Source organism: Salvelinus fontinalis, chromosome 15 (genome assembly GCF_029448725.1).
Source record: "Salvelinus fontinalis isolate EN_2023a chromosome 15, ASM2944872v1, whole genome shotgun sequence".
NCBI lineage: Eukaryota > Metazoa > Chordata > Actinopteri > Salmoniformes > Salmonidae > Salvelinus > Salvelinus fontinalis.
This window is the reverse complement of record NC_074679.1, coordinates 1825012-1846206: the sequence shown is the minus strand read 5'-3', so window position 1 is coordinate 1846206 and position 21195 is coordinate 1825012. Positions and strand designations below refer to the sequence as shown.

The 21195-nt window shown below is 46.0% G+C and overlaps 1 protein-coding gene across 2 annotated transcripts in view; it reads left to right on the top strand.

The window, feature by feature from the left end:
• LOC129811258 (fibroblast growth factor receptor 3-like) overlaps positions 1 to 21195 on the top strand; it is a 366746-nt gene that overhangs the window by 127675 nt on the left and 217876 nt on the right. For both annotated transcript variants that reach the window (XM_055862424.1, XM_055862422.1), the window contains exon 3: positions 15738 to 15995. In XM_055862424.1, coding sequence (XP_055718399.1) covers positions 15738 to 15995 — 258 coding nt within the window. The remainder of the gene's footprint in view (positions 1 to 15737; positions 15996 to 21195) is intronic.

Below are 21195 nucleotides of genomic sequence, written 5' to 3'. Positions count from 1 at the left end.
ATAAAGGTAGAGCAGAGCCTTCAGTAATACATAAAGGTAGAGCAGAGCCTTCAGTAATACATAAAGGTAGAGCAGCCTTCAGTAATACATAAAGGTAGAGAAGAGCCTTCAGTAATACATAAAGGTAGAGCAGAGCCTTCAGTAATACATAAAGGTAGAGCAGAGCCTTCAGTAACACGTAAAGGTAGAGCAGAGCCTTCAGTAACACGTAAAGGTAGAGCAGAGCCTTCAGTAATACATAAAGGTAGAGCAGAGCCTTCAGTAATACATAAAGGTAGAGCAGAGCCTTCAGTAACACATAAAGGTAGAGCAGAGGCTTCAGTAACACATAAAGGTAGAGCAGCCTTCAGTAATACATAAAGGTAGAGCAGAGCCTTCAGTAATACGTAAAGGTAGAGCAGAGCCTTCAGTAATACGTAGAGGTAGATTGGAGCCTTCAGTAATACATAAAGGTAGAGCAGAGCCTTCAGTAATACATAAAGGTAGAGAAGAGCCTTCAGTAATACATAAAGGTAGAGCAGAGCCTTCAGTAATACATAAAGGTAGAGCAAAGCCTTCAGTAATACATAAAGGTAGAGCAGAGCCTTCAGTAATACATAAAGGTAGAGCAGAGCCTTCAGTAATACATAAAGGTAGAGCAGAGGCTTCAGTAACACATAAAGGTAGAGCAGCCTTCAGTAATACATAAAGGTAGAGCAGAGCCTTCAGTAATACATAAAGGTAGAGCAGAGCCTTCAGTAATACATAAAGGTAGAGCAGAGCCTTCAGTAACACATAAAGGTAGAGCAGAGCCTTCAGTAATACATAAAGGTAGAGCAGAGCCTTCAGTAATACATAAAGGTAGAGCAGAGCCTTCAGTAATACATAAAGGTAGAGCAGAGCCTTCAGTAATACATAAAGGTAGAGCAGAGCCTTCAGTAATACATAAAGGTAGAGCAGAGCCTTCAGTAACACATAAAGGTAGAGCAGAGCCTTCATAAAGGTACAGAGGATTATAGCAGACTAACATCAGTATATTTATCTTCATCACACGTATTTTACTGTTTAATGATGATAGACAGCAGACTACCATCAGTATTTTTCCACTCGTCTGAAATATCAAACTACTGTAAAATCAAGGAGGAGTATAACCCATGAAAGAAGCATTGATTTGTCAACTGGGGTTTCCTTGTTTCATACTGTGTGTGTTTACTGTATGTGGTCCCTGTTAACCTAGCTAGTAGCTAGACCTCCACAAAGAGAGAGAGGGAGGGAGGGAGGGAGGGAGGGAGGGAGGGAGGGAGAAGGAGAGAGAGAGAGACATGGAGAGGGAGGGAGAAAGAGAGAGAGAGAAAGAGAGAGAGAGAGAGAGAGAGAGAGAGAGAGAGAGAGAGAGAGAGAGAGAGAGAGAGAGAGAGAGAGAGAGAGAGAGAGAGAGAGAGAGAGAGAGAGAGAGAGAGAGAGAGAGAGAGAGAGAGAGAGAGAGAGAGAGAGAGAGAGAGAGAGAGAGAGAGAGAGAGAGAGAGAGAGAGAGAGAGAGAGAGAGAGAGAGAGAGAGAGAGAGAGAGAGAGAGAGAGAGAGAGAGAGAGAGAGAGAGAGAGAGAGAGAGAGAGAGAGAGAGAGAGAGAGGACAGGAACACAATTAGACCTAACCAAATCATGAGAAAACAAAAAGATACAAACTAGAATGCTTTTTGGCCCCAAACAGAGAGTGGACAGTGGCAGAATACCTGACCACTATGACTGACCCAAAGTTAATGAAAGCTTTGACTATGTACAGACTCAGTGAGCACAGCCATGCTATTGAGAGAGGCCACAGTAGGCTGCCCTGGCTCTCAAGAGAAGACAGGCTATGTGCTCACTGCCCACAAAATGAGGTGGAAACTGAGCTGCACTTCCTAACCTCCTGCCAAATGTATGACCATATTAGAGACACTTATTTCCCTCAGATTACACAGATCCACAAGGAATTTGAAAACAAATCAAATTTGGATCAACTACCATATCCATTAGGTGAAATACCACAATGTTACGTCACAGCAGCAAGATGTGTGACCTGTTGCCACAAGAACAGGCAAATACAACCTATGTTTATGTTTCGAAGTCGGAAGTTTACATACGCCATAGCCAAATACATTTAAACTCAGTTTTTCAAAATTCCAAAACATTTAATCCTAGTAACATTTCGTGTCTTAGGTCAGTCAGAATCAACACCTTATTTTAAGAATGTGAAATGTCAGAATAATAGTAGAGAGAATTATATATTTCAGCTTTAATTTCTTTCATCACATTCCCAGTGGGTCAGAAGTTTACATACACTCAATTAGTATTTGGTAACATTGCCTTTAAATTGTTTAACTTGGGTCAAACGTTTCGGGTAGCCTTCCACAAGCTTCTCACAATAAATTGGGTGAATTTTGGCCCATTCTTCCTGACAGAGCTGGTGTAACTGAGTCAGGTTTGTAGGCCTCCTTGCTCGCACATGCTTTTTCAGTTCTGCCCACAAATGTTCTATAGGATTGAGGTCAGGGCTTTGTGACGGCCACTCCAATACCTTGACTTTGTTGTCCTTAAGCCATTTTGCCACAACTTTGGAAGTATGCTTGGGGTCATTGTCCATTTGGAAGACCCATTTGTAACCAAGCTTTAACTTCCTGACTGATGTCTTGAGATGTTGCTTTAATATATCCACATAATTGTCCCTCCTCATGATGCCATCTATTTTGTGAAGTGTACCAGTCCCTCCTGCAGCAAAGCACCCCCACAACATGATGCTGCCACCCCCGTGCTTCACGGTTGGGATGGTGTTCTTCGGCTTGCAAGCCGCCCACTTTTTCCTCCAAACATAACGATGGTCATTATGGCCAAAAAGTTATTTTTTTGTTTTCATCAGACCAGAGGACATTTCTCCAAAAAGTACGATCTTTGTCCCCATGTGCAGTTGAACACCTTAGTCTGGCTTTTTTTTAATGGGGGTTTTGGAGCAGTGGCTTCTTCCTTGCTGAGCGGCCGTTCAGGTTATGTCGATATAGAACTTGTTTTACTGTGAATATAGATACTTTGTACCTGTTTCCTCCAGCATCTTCACAAGGTCCTTTGCTGTTGTGCTGTGATTGGTTTGCACTTTTCGCACCAAAGTACATTAATATCTAGGAGACAGAACGCGTCTCCTTCCTGAGCGGTATGACGGCTGCGTGGTCCCATGGTGTTTATACTTGCGTGCTATTATTTGTAGAGATGGACGTGGTACCTTCAGGCATTTGGAAATTGCTCCCAAGGATGTACCAGACTTGTGTGGAGGTCTACAATTTTTTTTCTGAGGTCTTGGCTGATTTCTTTTGATTTTCCCATGATGTCAAGCAAAGAGGCACTGAGTTTGAAGGTAGGCCTTGAAATACATCCACAGGTACACCTCCAATTGACTCAAATGATGTCAATTAGCCTATCGAAAGCTTCTAAAGCCATGATATAATTTTCTGAAATTTTCCAAGCTGTTTAAAGGCACAGTCAACTTAGTGTATGTAAACTTCTGACACACTGGAATTGTGATACAGTGAATTATAAGTGAAATAATCTGTCTGTAAACAATTGTTGGAAAAATTACTTTGTTTCATGCACAAAGTAGATGTCCTAACCGACTTGCCAAAACTATAGTTTGTTAACAAGACATTTGTGGAGTGGTTGAAAAACTACTTGTAATGACTCCAACCTAAGTGTATGTAAACTTCCGACTTCAACTGTATGTTCCTTTTTGTAATTTAACTATTTGTTCATCATTACAATACTGTATATAGTCATAATATGATATTTGAAATGTCTTTATTCTTTTGGAACTTTTGTGAGTTTCTACAGTTAATATTTATTGTTTATTTCACTTTAGTTTCTTATATCTTTCTCTTTGGAAATGTTGATATATGTTTACCATGCCAACAAAGCCCCTTCAATTGAAACTAAAATTGAGTTGAGAGGTTATCTATAATTCATGTTTGATGTTATTTTATGCATTCTCCTCGTAGTCTCTCAATCGTCTGGGTGTCTGGTTGCTCCTCATATCAACCTTTCCTCTCAACTTTAATATCATCCTCCTCTGTCTCTCTCTCTCCCTGTGAGAGATCTCAGTGACAGAGAGAGTCTGTCTGTGGATGACTGTCTGTTATGGTGTACTGTCATCTCTTAGCCACCACAGTGGGTTCTCATGGTGTACTGTCATCTCTTAGCCACCACAGTGGGTTCTCATGGTGTACTGTCATCTCTTAGCCACCACAGTGGGTTCTCATGGTGTACTGTCATGTCTTAGCCACCACAGTGGGTTCTCATGGTGTACTGTCATCTCTTAGCCTCCACAGTGGGTTCTCATGGTGTACTGTCATCGCTTAGCCTCCACAGTGGGTTATCATGGTGTACTGTCATCTCTTAGCCACCACAGTGGGTTCTCATGGTGTACTGTCATCTCTTAGCCTCCACAGTGGGTTCTCATGGTGTACTGTCATCTCTTAGCCACCACAGTGGGTTCTCATGGTGTACTGTCATCTCTTAGCCTCCACAGTGGGTTCTCATGGTGTACTGTCATCTCTTAGCCTCCACAGTGGGTTCTCATGGTGTACTGTCATCTCTTAGCCACCACAGTGGGTTCTCATGGTGTACTGTCATCTCTTAGCCTCCACAGTGGGTTCTCATGGTGTACTGTCATCTCTTAGCCACCACAGTGGGTTCTCATGGTGTACTGTCATCTCTTAGCCTCCAAAGTGGGTTCTCATGGTGTACTGTCATCTCTTAGCCACCACAGTGGGTTCTCATGGTGTACTGTCATCTCTTAGCCTCCACAGTGGGTTCTCATGGTGTACTGTCATCTCGTAGCCTCCACAGTGGGTTCTCATGGTGTACTGTCATCTCTTAGCCACCACAGTGGGTTCTCATGGTGTACTGTCATCGCTTAGCCTCCACAGTGGGTTCTCATGGTGTACTGTCATCTCTTAGCCTCCACAGTGGGTTCTCATGGTGTACTGTCATCTCTTAGCCACCACAGTGGGTTCTCATGGTGTACTGTCATCTCTTAGCCTCCACAGTGGGTTCTCATGGTGTACTGTCATCTCTTAGCCACCACAGTGGGTTCTCATGGTGTACTGTCATCTCTTAGCCTCCAAAGTGGGTTCTCATGGTGTACTGTCATCTCTTAGCCACCACAGGGGGTTATCATGGTGTACTGTCATCTCTTAGCCTCCACAGTGGGTTCTCATGGTGTACTGTCATCTCTTAGCCTCCACAGTGGGTTATCATGGTGTACTGTCATCTCTTAGCCTCCACAGTGGGTTCTCATGGTGTACTGTCATATCTTAGCCACCACAGTGGGTTCTCATGGTGTACTGTCATCTCTTAGCCTCCATAGTGGGTTCTCATGGTGTACTGTCATCTCTTAGCCACCACAGTGGGTTCTCATGGTGTACTGTCATCTCTTAGCCTCCACACTGGGTTCTCATGGTGTACTGTCATCTCTTAGCCACCACAGTGGGTTCTCATGGTATACTGTCATCTCTTAGCCACCACAGTGGGTTCTCATGGTGTACTGTCATCTCTTAGCCACCACAGTGGGTTCTCATGGTGGACTGTCATCTCTTAGCCACCACAGTGGGTTCTCATGGTGTATAACTCACGATGAAAGAACAGCTCAGTTTGAACCGAGGGAGAGAAAGGGAGAGAGGGTAAAGAGAGGGACATGGAGAGTCGCTGTTTAGATATTCCTACACGTCTCTCGTCTGTGTTCTTGGTGTCTCAACAGCATCTCATTTCCTCCTCTAACTAGCTGGAGAGAACGAACTGAGGGGGATGAATTACTTCAGAAAGATGTTGCGTTTCTCACTGGTGTAGACCTTCTTTCTAATAATTAGCTACAATTATCAAAAAAAAAAAAAAAATGTTGGTCAGCGAGAAATTGGTTCTAAAGTAAAGAAACAGTATAAAATCATTGTGGTTTGAAACTTCTTGAAAGATCCAAGTAGAATACGGTCCCTCATGTGTTACTGCAGTGGGCTAAATCAGAGTCACACAGGGTTTTTTGGAAGTCCTAAACAAATCTACCGGTACTTTGAATCAAAAGCATACACCTCACACACATGGTTATGGGCTTAAACAAAAGAAGGCACCTGTACCATGTCAAGGTGTTGGGTCCTCTTCTCTTTAGCTGTTATATCAATTATTGTACCAAATCATATGTGACCGACCCGCTCGATTCGGTCTTACAGTCTTACAGTATGTAGCAAAATTGTAATTGTATATTTTTATATTGGATAAAAGTAGAGCTAGAAAATGGTGTATCATACACTACAGTTGGGGAAATAATTCTGCTCTCTGATTGAGAACCATACGTAGGTAGCCTGTTCACACCTGGTGTTTGGGGTTAGTTGTCTTCTGTTTTGTGTCTGCACCAGCCAGAACTGTTTCGGTCGTTCTCTTTGTTATTTTTGTTATTTCAGTGTTCATGAAATAAATATGGACACGTACCACGCTGCACCTTGGTCCTCTCCTTCCAACAGCCGTTACATAACCTCACTTTTGAGAAAATGGCCCTTGAATGTTTTAGTACCTACTGGAGAGCTCTTCTTTGTCTACACCTAATCATCCTGTTACCAACCCTTAGTAAACCTTTGGGAATAAATGGTGTTTGCCCAGACACAATACTATGTTACAGTAAACAAATTGACAACAAACTTTCAGCTTGTAGAGAAGGACGTTTAGCAAGCACAGAACTTACACAAATGATTGATGATTGGCTGGGAGAAATTGATGATAAAATGATTGTGGGGGCTGTCTTGTTAGACTTCAGTGCATATTTTGACATTATAGATGTCTGCTGCTGAAAAAACGTATCTGTTATGGCTTTACACCCCCTGCTATAATGTGGATAAAGAGTTACCTGTCTAACAGAACACAGAGGGTGTTCTTTAATGGAAGCCTCTCCAACATAATCCAGGTAGATTCAGGAGTTCCCCAGGGTAGCTGTTTAGGCCCCTTACTTTTTTCAATCTTTACTAATGACATGCCACTGACTGAGTAAAGCGGATGACTCAACATTATAGACGTCAGCTACTACAGCAACTGAAATGACTGTAAGACTTATCAAAGAGCTGCAGTTAGTTTCAGAGTGGGTGGCAAGGAATAAGTTAGTCCTAAATATTTCTAAAACTAAAAGCATTGTATTTGGGACAAATCATTAACTAAACCCTAAACCTCAACTATATCTTGAAATAAATCATGAGGTACTTGAGCAAGTTGAGGTGACTTAACGGCTTGGAGTAACCCTGGATTGTAAACTGTCATGGTCAAAACATATTGATACAACAGTAGCTAAAATGGGGAGAAGTCTGTCTATAATAAAGTGATGCTCTGCCTTCTTTACAACACTATCAACAAGGCAGGTCCTACAGGCCCTGGTTTTGTTGCACCTGGACTACTGTTCAGTCATGTGGTCAGGTGCCACAAAAAGGGATTTAGGAAAATTGCAATTGGCTCAGAACAGGGCAACACGGCTGGTCCACGGCTGGTCCGAAAAAGATTATAACCAGAAAGGTTAACATCAGTGTTCAAAACAGTCTCTCTTAACAACGTCTCAGTAATGACCAACACATATGGATTGGAGCTGTGAATCCACACTTTCAAATTATCAATTTTAGGTAATAAGCCTCTAGTGTTAACGGGGGTACCTGTACCAGACAGGGGGAGACAGGCCAGGGCAGACGGTGAACAGGTTGGCAGGTGGAATGCAGGCAGCAGTGCAGCAGGCAATGGGAGTAGGTGTCACACACACTTGGGAGAAGCTTTTTTTTGGAAGGCAGATTCCTTGTTGAAAATCCCAGCTAGCTAGCTAGCTAATGTAGCTAGCAAGTCTCTCTCCAACTTTTCCACTTGGAAAAGCAGGTCGTTAGCTAGCTATATCTTTTCAGTATCGGCGAATGGTCCTTTACGACGTCCAAACAAAGTTGTCCTGTGGCTGTTGTATTTTGGGGATTCTGAGGAGGATATCTTCTCTGCAAAGATGGAGGGGGATTCAAAGGCCTCTGTATTTGGGTGGGGAGGGGGCCTTTGTTAGGCTCAAGAGTTTCACACCTCTCACTTCACACTTCACACTTCAGTGCTAATTTCAGTCAGATTCTTTCCTAGCAGCTTGGTAGCCTTATTTATGAAGTTTTATATAACAACATTACCTAGAGATGATTGTCTTTTACTTTTTGGCTTCAGAAAGTAGGTTCAGACTGAACATTACTCACTCAATGTTGTGTTGGTATTTCCAGGTTCCGCTGTGTTTCTTCTGCAGGTTTTGGCTTGTTCTATTTATTTTTTCGCTTGATAGTACTTGGTAGTAATAGCCCTTTCAGGTCATTTTGTCCAAAATCAAGGTTTTAGGCATGGAATTGTGAATTGGAATGAAGGTTTTGATGTTAAAGGTTAGTAAGAAATTCAAGTTTATCTACATTTATCCAACTCTAATTCTATATTTCTGCAGAACTCAGGAGCCCTCTCTTTCCGGCTGGTATATAAAAAAAACTTTATGGAACAGCAGGGAATATGAAGCAACACAAACATAGGCACAGACACATGCATACACACACACACACACACACACACACACACACACACACACACACACACACACACACACACACACACACACACACACACGATAACATACGCACTGTACACACACGTACACATGGATTTAGTACTGTAGATATGTGGTAGTGGTGGAGTAGGGGCCTGAGGGACACAGTGTGTTGTGAAATCTGTGAATGTATTGTAATCTTTTTAAATTGTATAAACTGCCTTCATTTAGCTGGACCCCAGGAAGAGTAGCTGCTGCTTTGGCAGGAACTAATGGGGATCCATAATAAACCCCAGGAAGAGTAGCTGCTGCCTTGACAGGAACTAATGGGGATCCATAATAAACCCCAGGAAGAGTAGCTGCTGCCTTGGAAGGAACTAATGGGGATCCATAATAAACCCCAGGAAGAGTAGCTGCTGCCTTGGCAGGATAATGGGGATCCATAATAAACCCCAGGAAGAGTAGCTGCTGCCTTGACAGGAACTAACGGGGATCCATAATAAACCCCAGGAAGAGTAGCTGCTGCCTTGGCAGGAACTAACGGGGATCCATAATAAACCCCAGGAAGAGTAGCTGCTGCCTTGGCAGGAACTAATGGGGATCCATAATAAACCCCAGGAAGAGTAGCTGCTGCCTTGGCAGGAACTAATGGGGATCCATAATAAACCCCAGGAAGAGTAGATGCTGCCTTGGCAGGAACTAATGGGGATCCATAATAAACCCCAGGAAGAGTAGCTGCTGCCTTGGCAGGAACTAATGGGGATCCATAATAAACCCCAGGAAGAGTAGCTGCTGCCTTGGCAGGAACTAATGGGGATCCGTAATAAACCCCATGAAGAGTAGCTGCTGCCTTGGCAGGAACTAATGGGGATCCGTAATAAACCCCAGGAAGAGTCGCTGCTGCCTTGGCAGGAACTAATGGGGATCCGTAATAAACCCCAGGAAGAGTAGCTGCTGCCTTGGCAGGAACTAATGGGGATCCATAATAAACCCCAGGAAGAGTAGCTGTTGCCTTGGCAGGAACTAATGGGGATCCGTAATAAACCCCAGGAAGAGTAGCTGCTACCTTGGCAGGAACTAATGGGGATCCATAATAAACCCCAGGAAGAGTAGCTGCTGCCCTGGCAGGAACTAATGGGGATCCATAATAAACCCCATGAAGAGTAGCTGCTGCCTTGGCAGGAACTAATGGGGATCCGTAATAAACCCCAGGAAGAGTAGCTGCTGCCTTGGCAAGAACTAATGGGGATCCATAATAAACCCCAGGAAGAGTAGCTGCTGCCTTGGCAGGAACTAATGGGGATCCATAATAAACCCCAGGAAGAGTAGCTGCTGCCTTGGCAGGAACTAATGGGGATCCGTAATAAACCCCAGGAAGAGTAGCTGCTGCCTTGGCAGGAACTAATGTGGATCCGTAATAAACCCCAGGAAGAGTAGCTGCTGCCTTGGCAGGAACTAATGGGGATCCATAATAAACCCCAGGAAGAGTAGCTGCTGCCTTGGCAGGAACTAATGGGGATCCATAATAAACCCCAGGAAGAGTAGATGCTGCCTTGGCAGGAACTAATGGGGATCCGTAATAAACCCCAGGAAGAGTAGCTGCTGCCTTGGCAGGAACTAATGGGGATCCGTAATAAACCCCAGGAAGAGTAGCTGCTGCCTTGGCAGGAACTAATGGGGATCCATAATAAACCCCAGGAAGAGTAGCTGCTACCTTGGCAGGAACTAATGGGGATCCGTAATAAACCCCAGGAAGAGTAGCTGCTACCTTGGCAGGAACTAATGGGGATCCATAATAAACCCCAGGAAGAGTAGCTGCTGCCTTGGCAGGAACTAATGGGGATCCATAATAAACCCCATGAAGAGTAGCTGCTGCCTTGGCAGGAACTAATGGGGATCCGTAATAAACCCCAGGAAGAGTCGCTGCTGCCTTGGCAGGAACTAATGGGGATCCATAATAAACCCCAGGAAGAGTAGCTGCTACCTTGGCAGGAACTAATGGGGATCCATAATAAACCCCAGGAAGAGTAGCTGCTGCCCTGGCAGGAACTAATGGGGATCCATAATAAACCCCATGAAGAGTAGCTGCTGCCTTGGCAGGAACTAATGGGGATCCGTAATAAACCCCAGGAAGAGTAGCTGCTGCCTTGGCAGGAACTAATGGGGATCCATAATAAACCCCAGGAAGAGTAGCTGTTGCCTTGGTAGGAACTAATGGGGATCCGTAATAAACCCCAGGAAGAGTAGCTGCTACCTTGGCAGGAACTAATGGGGATCCATAATAAACCCCAGGAAGAGTAGCTGTTGCCTTGGCAGTAACTAATGGGGATCCGTAATAAACCCCAGGAAGAGTAGCTTCTACCTTGGCAGGAACTAATGGGGATCCATAATAAACCCCAGGAAGAGTAGCTGCTGCCTTGGCAGGAACTAATGGGGATCCATAATAAACCACACGAAGAGTAGCTGCTGCCTTGGCAGGAACTAATGGGCATCCATAATAAACCCCAGGAAGAGTAGCTGTTGCCTTGGCAGGAACTAATGGGGATCCGTAATAAACCCCAGGAAGAGTAGCTGCTACCTTGGCAGGAACTAATGGGGATCCATAATAAACCCCAGGAAGAGTAGCCGCTGCCTTGGCAGGAACTAATGGGGATCCATAATAATCACTAGGAAGAGTAGCTGCTGCCTTGGCAGGAACTAATGGGGATCCGTAATAAACCCCAGGAAGAGTAGCTGCTGCCTTGGCAGGAACTAATGGGGATCCATAATAAACCCCAGGAAGAGTAGCTGTTGCCTTGGCAGGAACTAATGGGGATCCGTAATAAACCCCAGGAAGAGTAGCTGCTGCCCTGGCAGGAACTAATGGGGATCCATAATAAACCCCAGAAAGAGTAGCTGCTGCCTTGGCAGGAACTAATGGGGATCCATAATAAACCACACGAAGAGTAGCTGCTGCCTTGGCAGGAACTAATGGGAATCCGTAATAAACCCCAGGAAGAGTAGCTGCTGTCTTGGCAGGAACTAATGGGGATCCATAATAAACCCCAGGAAGAGTAGCTGCTGCCTCGACAGGACCTAACGAGGATCCATAATAAACCCCAGGAAGAGTAGCTGCTGCCTTGACAGGAACTAATGGGGATCCGTAATAAACCCCAGGAAGAGTAGCTGCTGCCCTGGCAGGAACTAATGGGGATCCATAATAAACCCCAGAAAGAGTAGCTGCTGCCTTGGCAGGAACTAATGGGGATCCATAATAAACCACACGAAGAGTAGCTGCTGCCTTGGCAGGAACTAATGGGAATCCGTAATAAACCCCAGGAAGAGTAGCTGCTGTCTTGGCAGGAACTAATGGGGATCCATAATAAACCCCAGGAAGAGTAGCTGCTGCCTCGACAGGACCTAACGAGGATCCATAATAAACCCCAGGAAGAGTAGCTGCTGCCTTGACAGGAACTAATGGGGATCCATAATAAACACCAGGAAGAGTAGCTGCTGCCTTGGCAGGAACTAATGGGGATCCATAATAAACACCAGGAAGAGTAGCTGCTGCCTTGGCAGGAAGTAATGGGGATCCATAATAAACCCCAGGAAGAGTAGCTGCTGCCTTGGCAGGAAGTAATGGGGATCCATAATAAACACCAGGAAGAGTAGCTGCTGCCTTGGCAGGAACTAATGGGCATCCATAATAAACCCCAGGAAGAGTAGCTGTTGCCTTGGCAGGAACTAATGGGGATCCGTAATAAACCCCAGGAAGAGTAGCTGCTACCTTGGCAGGAACTAATGGGGATCCGTAATAAACCCCAGGAAGAGTAGCTGCTACCTTGGCAGGAACTAATGGGGATCCGTAATAAACCCCAGGAAGAGTAGCTGCTGCCTTGGCAGGAAGTAATGGGGATCCATAATAAACCCCAGGAAGAGTAGCTGCTGCCTTGACAGGAACTAATGGGGATCCATAATAAACCCCAGGAAGAGTAGCTGCTGCCTTGGCAGGAAGTAATGGGGATCCATAATAAACCCCAGGAAGAGTAGCTGCTGCCTTGGCAGGAACTAATGGGGATCCATAATAAACCCCAGGAAGAGTAGCTGCTGCCTTGGCAGGAACTAATGGGGATCCATAATAAACCCCATGAAGAGTAGCTGCTGCCTTGGCAGGAACTAATGGGGATCCGTAATAAACCCCAGGAAGAGCAGCTGCTGCCTTGGCAGGAAGTAATGGGGATCCATAATAAACCCCAGGAAGAGTAGCTGCTGCCTTGGCAGGAACTAATGGGGATCCATAATAAACCCCAGGAAGAGTAGCTGCTGCCTTGGCAGGAACTAATGGGGATCCATAATAAACCCCCGGAAGAGTAGCTGATGCCTTGGCAGGAACTAATGGGGATCCATAATAAACCCCAGGAAGAGTAGCTGCTGCCTTGGCAGGAACTAATGGGGATCCATAATAAACCCCAGGAAGAGTAGCTGCTGCCTTGGCAGGAACTAATGGGGATCCATAATAAACCCCATGAAGAGTAGCTGCTGCCTTGGCAGGAACTAATGGGGATCCGTAATAAACCCCAGGAAGAGCAGCTGCTGCCTTGGCAGGAAGTAATGGGGATCCATAATAAACCCCAGGAAGAGTAGCTGCTGCCTTGGCAGGAAGTAATGGGGATCCATAATAAACCCCAGGAAGAGTAGCTGCTGCCTTGACAGGAAGTAATGGGGATCCATAATAAACCCCAGGAAGAGTAGCTGCTGCCTTGGCAGGAAGTAATGGGGATCCATAATAAACCCCAGGAAGAGTAGCTGCTGCCTTGGCAAGAACTAATGGGGATCCATAATAAACCCCAGGAAGAGTAGCTGCTGCCTTGGCAGGAAGTAATGGGGATCCATAATAAACCCCAGGAAGAGTAGCTGCTGCCTTGGCAGGAACTAATGGGGATCCATAATAAACCCCAGGAAGAGTAGCTGCTGCCTTGGCAGGAACTAATGGGGATCCATAATAAACCCCAGGAAGAGTAGCTGCTGCCTTGGCAGGAACTAATGGGGATCCGTAATAAACCCCAGGAAGAGCAGCTGCTGCCTTGGCAGGAACTAATGGGGATCCGTAATAAACCCCAGGAAGAGCAGCTGCTGCCTTGGCAGGAAGTAATGGGGATCCATAATAAACCCCAGGAAGAGTAGCTGCTGCCTTGACAGGAAGTAATGGGGATCCATAATAAACCCCAGGAAGAGTAGCTGCTGCCTTGGCAGGAAGTAATGGGGATCCATAATAAACCCCAGGAAGAGTAGCTGCTGCCTTGGCAGGAAGTAATGGGGATCCATAATAAACACCAGGAAGAGTAGCTGTTCCCTTGGCAGGAACTAATGGGGATCCATAATAAACCCCAGGAAGAGTAGCTGCTGCCTTGGCAGGAAGTAATGGGGATCCATAATAAACCCCAGGAAGAGTAGCTGCTGCCTTGGCAGGAACTAATGGGGATCCATAATAAACCCCAGGAAGAGTAGCTGCTGCCTTGGCAGGAAGTAATGGGGATCCATAATGAACTCACGGATGCCCTCAGGTTGAAGATGTAATCCGCAGGTGTTTTATATAACATCCTTGTGCGTGTTCTCTTTTCGACTTTTTGCATATTTGCAATCAAACGCCAGAATTGTCTCAATGTCCTTAGCTATCATACTCGAATTCCACTGGGCATTCCACTGATTTTAAAACCCGGTCCCCAAGAAAGTGGAGAGCAACACTTTGATATCTTTAAAAAAAAAAGCAGCGTTCGAAAGGATTACCTAAAAATTCTAATCCGAACTCATCTCTCGGCATGTCCAGCCCACTCATTCTCTCAGCCAATCATGGTAGCGGAAAGGTTCGTGTCAATTTCCTTGGCTAAACCAACTAGGCTCGTAAATGTAACAATTTTATTCGTATTTACATATGGCAAAATTGCATTTTGATAAAAAATAAAGTTTCCGTTCAAATAGTTTCCTGAAATTAGTCACATATTGTTGCTAACTCTTTAAGTGTCTCTTCACCATTCTCAATCTCTATCTCTCTGTCCTCCTCCAGACTTTTTGTCCTCTGGTTGGAACAGGTGACACCCTGGATCTATCCTTTCTCTCTCCCCCTCCAGACTGTCTCCAGTGAGGCTGTCTTCCAAGGGGACTATGTTGTTGCTTTGGGAGACACCTTGACTCTCTCTGTCTGTCTCTGTCTCTCTGACCCTAACCCTGTCTCTCTGACCCTAACCCTGTCTCTCTGACCCTAACATTGTCTCTCTGACCCTAACCCTGTCTCTCTGACCCTAACCCTGTCTCTCTGACCCTAACCCTGTCTCTCTGACCCTAACCCTGTCTCTCTAACCCTAACCCTGTCTCTCTGACCCTAACCCTGTCTCTCTGACCCTAACCCTGTCTCTCTGACCCTAACCCTGTCTCTCTGACCCTAACCCTGTCTCTCTGACCCTAACCCTGTCTCTCTGACCCTAACCCTGTCTCTCTGACCCTAACCCTGTCTCTCTGACCCTAACCCTGTCTCTCTGACCCTAACCCTGTCTCTCTGACCCTAACCCTGTCTCTCTAACCCTAACCCTGTCTCTCTGACCCTAACCCTGTCTCTCTGACCCTAACCCTGTCTCTCTGACCCTAACCCTGTCTCTCTGACCCTAACCCTGTCTCTCTGACCCTAACCCTGTCTCTCTGACCCTAACCCTGTCTCTCTGACCCTAACCCTGTCTCTCTAACCCTAACCCTGTCTCTCAGACCGTAACCCTGTCTCTCTGACCCTAACCCTGTCTCTCTGACCCTAACCCTGTCTCTCTGACCCTAACCCTGTCTCTCTGACCCTAACCCTGTCTCTCTGACCCTAACCCTGTCTCTCTAACCCTAACCCTGTCTCTCTGACCCTAACCCTGTCTCTCTGACCCTAACCCTGTCTCTCTGACCCTAACCCTGTCTCTCTGACCCTAACCCTGTCTCTCTGACCCTAACCCTGTCTCTCTGACCCTAACCCTGTCTCTCTGACCCTAACCCTGTCTCTCTAACCCTAACCCTGTCTCTCAGACCGTAACCCTGTCTCTCTGACCCTAACCCTGTCTCTCTGACCCTAACCCTGTCTCTCTGACCCTAACCCTGTCTCTCTGACCCTAACCCTGTCTCTCTGACCCTAACCCTGTCTTTCTCCCCATCCAGGCTCTGTGTCCAGTGAGGTTGTGTTCCTGGAGGACTACGTGGTTCCTACGGGAGACACCCTGGATCTGTCCTGTAACACTGACGCCCAACCTGTCCTCTGGTTTAAGGATGGCAGTAGTGTGTTGCCTAACAACCGGAATCGGCTGGTCCAGAGGGATCTACGCATCACCAACGTGTCGTACGAGGACTCCGGTGTGTACTCCTGCCGCGTCACCCACGGCAACACACTGCTCAGCAACTACACAATCAGAGTGACAGGTGAGAGACGGACCTCTATCTCCTCTCCATCTCTTCTCCCTATATCCCCTCTCCATTACCCCTCTCTCTCTCGCTCCCTCTTTCTCTCTCTCTCTTGCTCTCTCTCTCGCTCTCTCTCGCTCCCTCTTTCTCTCTCTCTCTCGCTCTCTCTCTCTCCCTCTTTCTCTCTCTCTCTCTCTCTCTCTCTCTCTCTCTCTCTCTCTCGCTCGCTCCCTCTTTCTCTCTCTCTCTTGCTCTCTCTCTCGCTCTCTCTCGGTCCCTCTTTCTCTCTCTCTCTCTCGCTCCCTCTTTCTCTCTCTCTCTTGCTCTCTCTGTCGCTCTCTCTCGCTCCCTCTTTCTCTCTCTCTCTCTATCTCGCTCTCTCTCGCTCCCTCTTTCTCTCTCTCTCGCTCTCTCTCGCTCTCTCTCGCTCTCTCGCTCCCTCTTTCTCTCTCTCTCGCTCTCTCTCTCTCTCTCTCTCTCTCTCTCGCTCCCTCTTTCTCTCTCTCTCGCTCTCTCTCTCTCTCTCTCTCTCTCGCTCCCTCTTTCTCTCTCTCTCGCTCTCTCTCGCTCCCTCTCTCTCTCTCTCGCTCCCTCTTTCTCTCTCTCTCGCTCTCTCTCGCTCCCTCTTTCTCTCTCTCTTGCTCTCTCTCTCGCTCTCTCTCGCTCCCTCTCTCTCTCGTTCGCTCCCTCTTTCTCTCTCTCTCTTGCTCTCTCTCGCTCTCTCTCGCTCCCTCTTTCTCTCTCTCTCGCTCTCTCTCTCTCTCTCTCTCTCGCTCCCTCTTTCTCTCTCTCTCGCTCTCTCTCGCTCCCTCTCTCTCTCTCTCAATTCAATTCAAAGGGCTTTATTGGCATGGGAAAAATATGTTTCCAAAGCAAGTGAAACAGATAATAAACAAATGTGAAAAAAACATGAAAAAAATGAACAGTAAATTTATAATGGTTTTCGTTCTTCACTGGTTGCCCTTTCCTTGTTGCAACAGGTCACATCTTGCTGCTGTGATGGCACACTATGGTATTTCACCTAATAGATAAGGGATTTGATCAAAATTGCATTTGTTTTCTAATTCTTTGTGTGTCTCTAATCTGAGGGAAATATGTGTCTCTAATATGGTCATACATTGGGCAGGAGGTCAGGAAGTGCAGCTCAGTTTCCACCTCATTTTGTGGGCAGTGTGCACATAGCCTGTCTTCTCTTGAGAGCCAGGTCTGCCTACGGCGGCCTTTCTCAATAGCAAGGCTATGCTCACTGAGTCTGTACATAGTCAAAGCTTTCCTTAAGTTTGGGTCAGTCACAGTGGTCAGGTATTCTGCCACTGTGTACTCTCTGTTTAGGGCCAAATAGCATTCTAGTTTGCTCTGTTTTTTTGTTAATTCTTTCCAATGTGTCAAGTAATTATCTTTTTGTTTTCTCATGATTTGGTTGGGTCTAATTGTGCTGTTGTCCTGGGGCTCTGTGGGGTGTGTTTGTGTTTGTGAACAGAGCCCTAGGACCAGCTTGCTTAGGGGACTCTTCTCCAGGTTCATCTCTCTGTAGGTGATGGCTCTGTCATGGAAGGTTTGGGAATCGCTTCCTTTTAGGTGGTTGTAAATTGTAATGTCTCTTTTTTGGGATTTTGATAATTAGTGGGTATCGGCCTAATTCTGCTCTGCATTATATGGTGTTCTACGTTGTACCAGAGGATATTTTAGCAGAATTCTGCATGCAGAGTCTCAATTTGGTGTTTGTCCCATTTTGTGTATTCTTGGTTGGTGAGCGGACCCCATACCTCACAACCATAAAGGGCAATGGGTTCTATAACTGATTCAAGTATTTTTAGCCAGATCCTAATTAGTATGTCTAATTTTATGTTCCTTTTGATGGCATGGACGGCCCTTCTTGCCTTGTCTCTCAGATCGTTCACAGCTTTGTGGAAGTTACCTGTGGCACTGATGTTTACACCAAGGTATGTATCATTTTTTGTGTGCTCTAGGGCAACAGCGTCCAGATGGAATTTGTATTTATGGTCCTGGAAACTGGACCTTTTTTGGAACACCATTATTTTGGTCTTACTGAGATTTACTATCAGGGCTCAGGTCTGACAGAATCTGTGCAGAAGATCTAGGTGCTGCTGTAGGCCCTCCTTGGTTGGTGACAGAAGCACCAGATCATCAGCAAACAGTAGACATTTGACTTCAGATTCTAGTAGAGTGAGGCCGGGTGCTGCAGACTGTTCTAGTAGGGTGAGGCCGGGTGCTGCAGACTGGTCTAGTAGGGTGAGGCCGGGTGCTGCAGACTGGTCTAGTAGGGTGAGGCCGGGTGCTGCAGACTGTTCTAGTAGGGTGAGGCTGCAGACTGGTCTAGTAGGGTGAGGCCGGGTGCTGCAGACTGGTCTAGTAGGGTGAGGCTGCAGACTGGTCTAGTAGGGTGAGGTCGGGTGCTGGAGACTGTTCTAGTAGGGTGAGGCCGGGTGCTGCAGACTGTTCTAGTAGGGTGAGGCCGGGTGCTGCAGACTGTTCTAGTAGGGTGAGGCCTGGTGCTGCAGACTGTTCTAGTAGGGTGAGGTGCTGCAGACTGGTCTAGTAGGGTGAGGCCGGGTGCTGGAGACTGTTCTAGTAGGGTGAGGTGCTGCAGACTGGTCTAGTAGGGTGAGGCCGGGTGCTGCAGACTGTTCTAGTAGGGTGAGGCCGGGTGCTGCAGACTGTTCTAGTAGGGTGAGGCCTGGTGCTGCAGACTGTTCTAGTAGGGTGAGGCCGGGTGCTGCAGACTGGTCTAGTAGGGTGAGGCCGGGTGCTGCAGACTGTTCTAGTAGGGTGAGGCCGGGTGCTGCAGACTGGTCTAGTAGGGTGAGGCCTGGTGCTGCAGACTGGTCTAGTAGGGTGAGGCCTGGTGCTGCAGACTGGTCTAGTAGGGTGAGGTGCTGCAGACTGTTCTAGTAGGGTGAGGCCGGGTGCTGCAGACTGTTCTAGTAGGGTGAGGCCGGGTGCTGCAGACTGTTCTAGTAGGGTGAGGCCGGGTGCTGCAGACTGTTCTAGTAGGGTGAGGCCGGGTGCTGCAGACTGTTCTAGTGCCCTCACCAATTCATTGATATATTTAAATTCAACCTTTATTTAACTAGGCAGGTCAGTTAAGAACAAATTCTTATTTACAATGACGGCCTAGGAACAGTTGACTAACTGACTTGTTCAGGGGCAGAACAACAGATTTTTAACTTGTCAGCTCGGGGATTCAATCTAGCAACCTTTCGGTTACTGGCCCAACACTCTAACCACTAGGCTACCTGACACCCCATATATATGTTGAAGAGGGTGGGGGTGCACTCCTGTCTCACCCCATGGCCCTGTGGAAAGAAATCTGTGTTTTTTGCCAATTTCAACCGCACACTTGTTGTTTGTGTACATGTATTTGATAATTTCTTATGTTTTTCCCCAAACACCACTTTCCATCCATTTGTATAGCAGACCATCATGCCTAATTTAGTCAAAAGCTTTTTTGTCTGGAAGTAGCTAGATAGCAAGCTAGCCGACTTTAGCCCGTTAGCTTGGGTGCTTGGTTGGGACAGGCATGCATTAGCAGGTAAGCTGCAGAAGGATGAGGAGGCTACAATTCCCCATCGTTTATCAGTGCACTTTTGACGGCCAACTAGCTAAAACAGTTTTTTTATAATATGTTTATTATTTTCCAATAAAAAATAAATATAAAAAGACAGCGATACAAACATTGACATTCATTGTACTGTTGAATGGGATGGCCAATTTAGAGGACAAAACAAAACTGAAATCACACATACACAAAATAAAACAAAATCCTATTAGGTGGTACATGTATAAGAAGACAGTCATTACAAGCCGTGTGGTTCAGCCAAAAATAAATATTGAGTGGATTACAGCACAGAGTAGCAGCAGATCGTCAACCCAGTTATGAAGCGGGACTAGACCATTTATCCAGTATCGGCTGCCCAGTTATGAAGCGGGACTAGACCATTTATCCAGTATCGGCTGCCCAGTTATGAAGCGGGACTAGACCATTTATCCAGTATCGGCTGACATATTTTGTAAAACATTGGACTTCTATTGGAGGTGTTGTATCGAATCTTTTCCATATGTATTACATTCCCTAAATCCAATAACCATATTTCAAAGGTAGGTACAGTCTCCAATTTCCAAAAAAGCAATATGAGCCTTTTGGCTAATAGAGTACAGAGAGAGACAGCTTTCCCTTCCTGGTTATTCCCATCAACTGTAACCAAACAGAGAGACAGCTTTCCCTTCCTGGTTATTCCCATCAACTGTAACCAAACAGAGAGACAGCTTTCCCCTCCTGGTTATTCCCATCAACAGTAACCAAACAGAGAGACAGCTTTCCCCTCCTGGTTATTCCCATCAACTGTAACCAAACAGAGAGACAGCTTTCCCTTCCTGGTTATTCCCATCAACTGTAACCAAACAGAGAGACAGCTTTCCCTTCCTGGTTATTCCCATCAACAGTAACCAAACAGAGAGACAGCTTTCCCCTCCTGGTTATTCCCATCAACTGTAACCAAACAGAGAGACAGCTTTCCCCTCCTGGTTATTCCCATCAACTGTAACCAAACAGAGCGATCAATGGGTCTGGGGCTAGAACTCTATCGAAAGCATTAGATTAAGTAAGCAAAAATGAGAGCCCAGTAAGCATGTAACTAAGGACATGTCCAAGTGTGTCAACGTCCCCACATCCTGCTTGCACCTCTCACACAGTGGTGAGGTGTCCGGGAATATTTTATGCAGTTTTAATTTTGAGTAGTGTAACCTGTGTATCACCTTAAACTGCACAAGGTTGTGTCTGGCATTCACTGAACTGTGGTTTATATTCCTGAGAGCTTCTATCCAGTCCTCATCTGAGATTTCTGAACCAAGTTATTGTTCCCAAGCCCTTTTAATGGTGTCTGTGGATACCTCTATGTGGGCCTGTAGCACATCATACAGTCTAGAGACCGACCCTTTTGAAAGGGGATTCACAAGGATCAGGCTATCTAATGTAGGACTATTTGGCTTAATGCCATTCTGTGGGACATGTGTCCTTAAGAAAGTCCTGATTTGGAGGACCACTCTAAAGTGGAAGGTCTTTATCTAATGTTTGGCTTAATGCCATTCTGTGGGACATGTGTCCTTAAGAAAGTCCTGATTTGGAGGAATCTGAAAACGTGTTGTTGGCATGTTGAACTTTCCCTGTAACCATAGTTACCTGTAACAATAGTTGAAA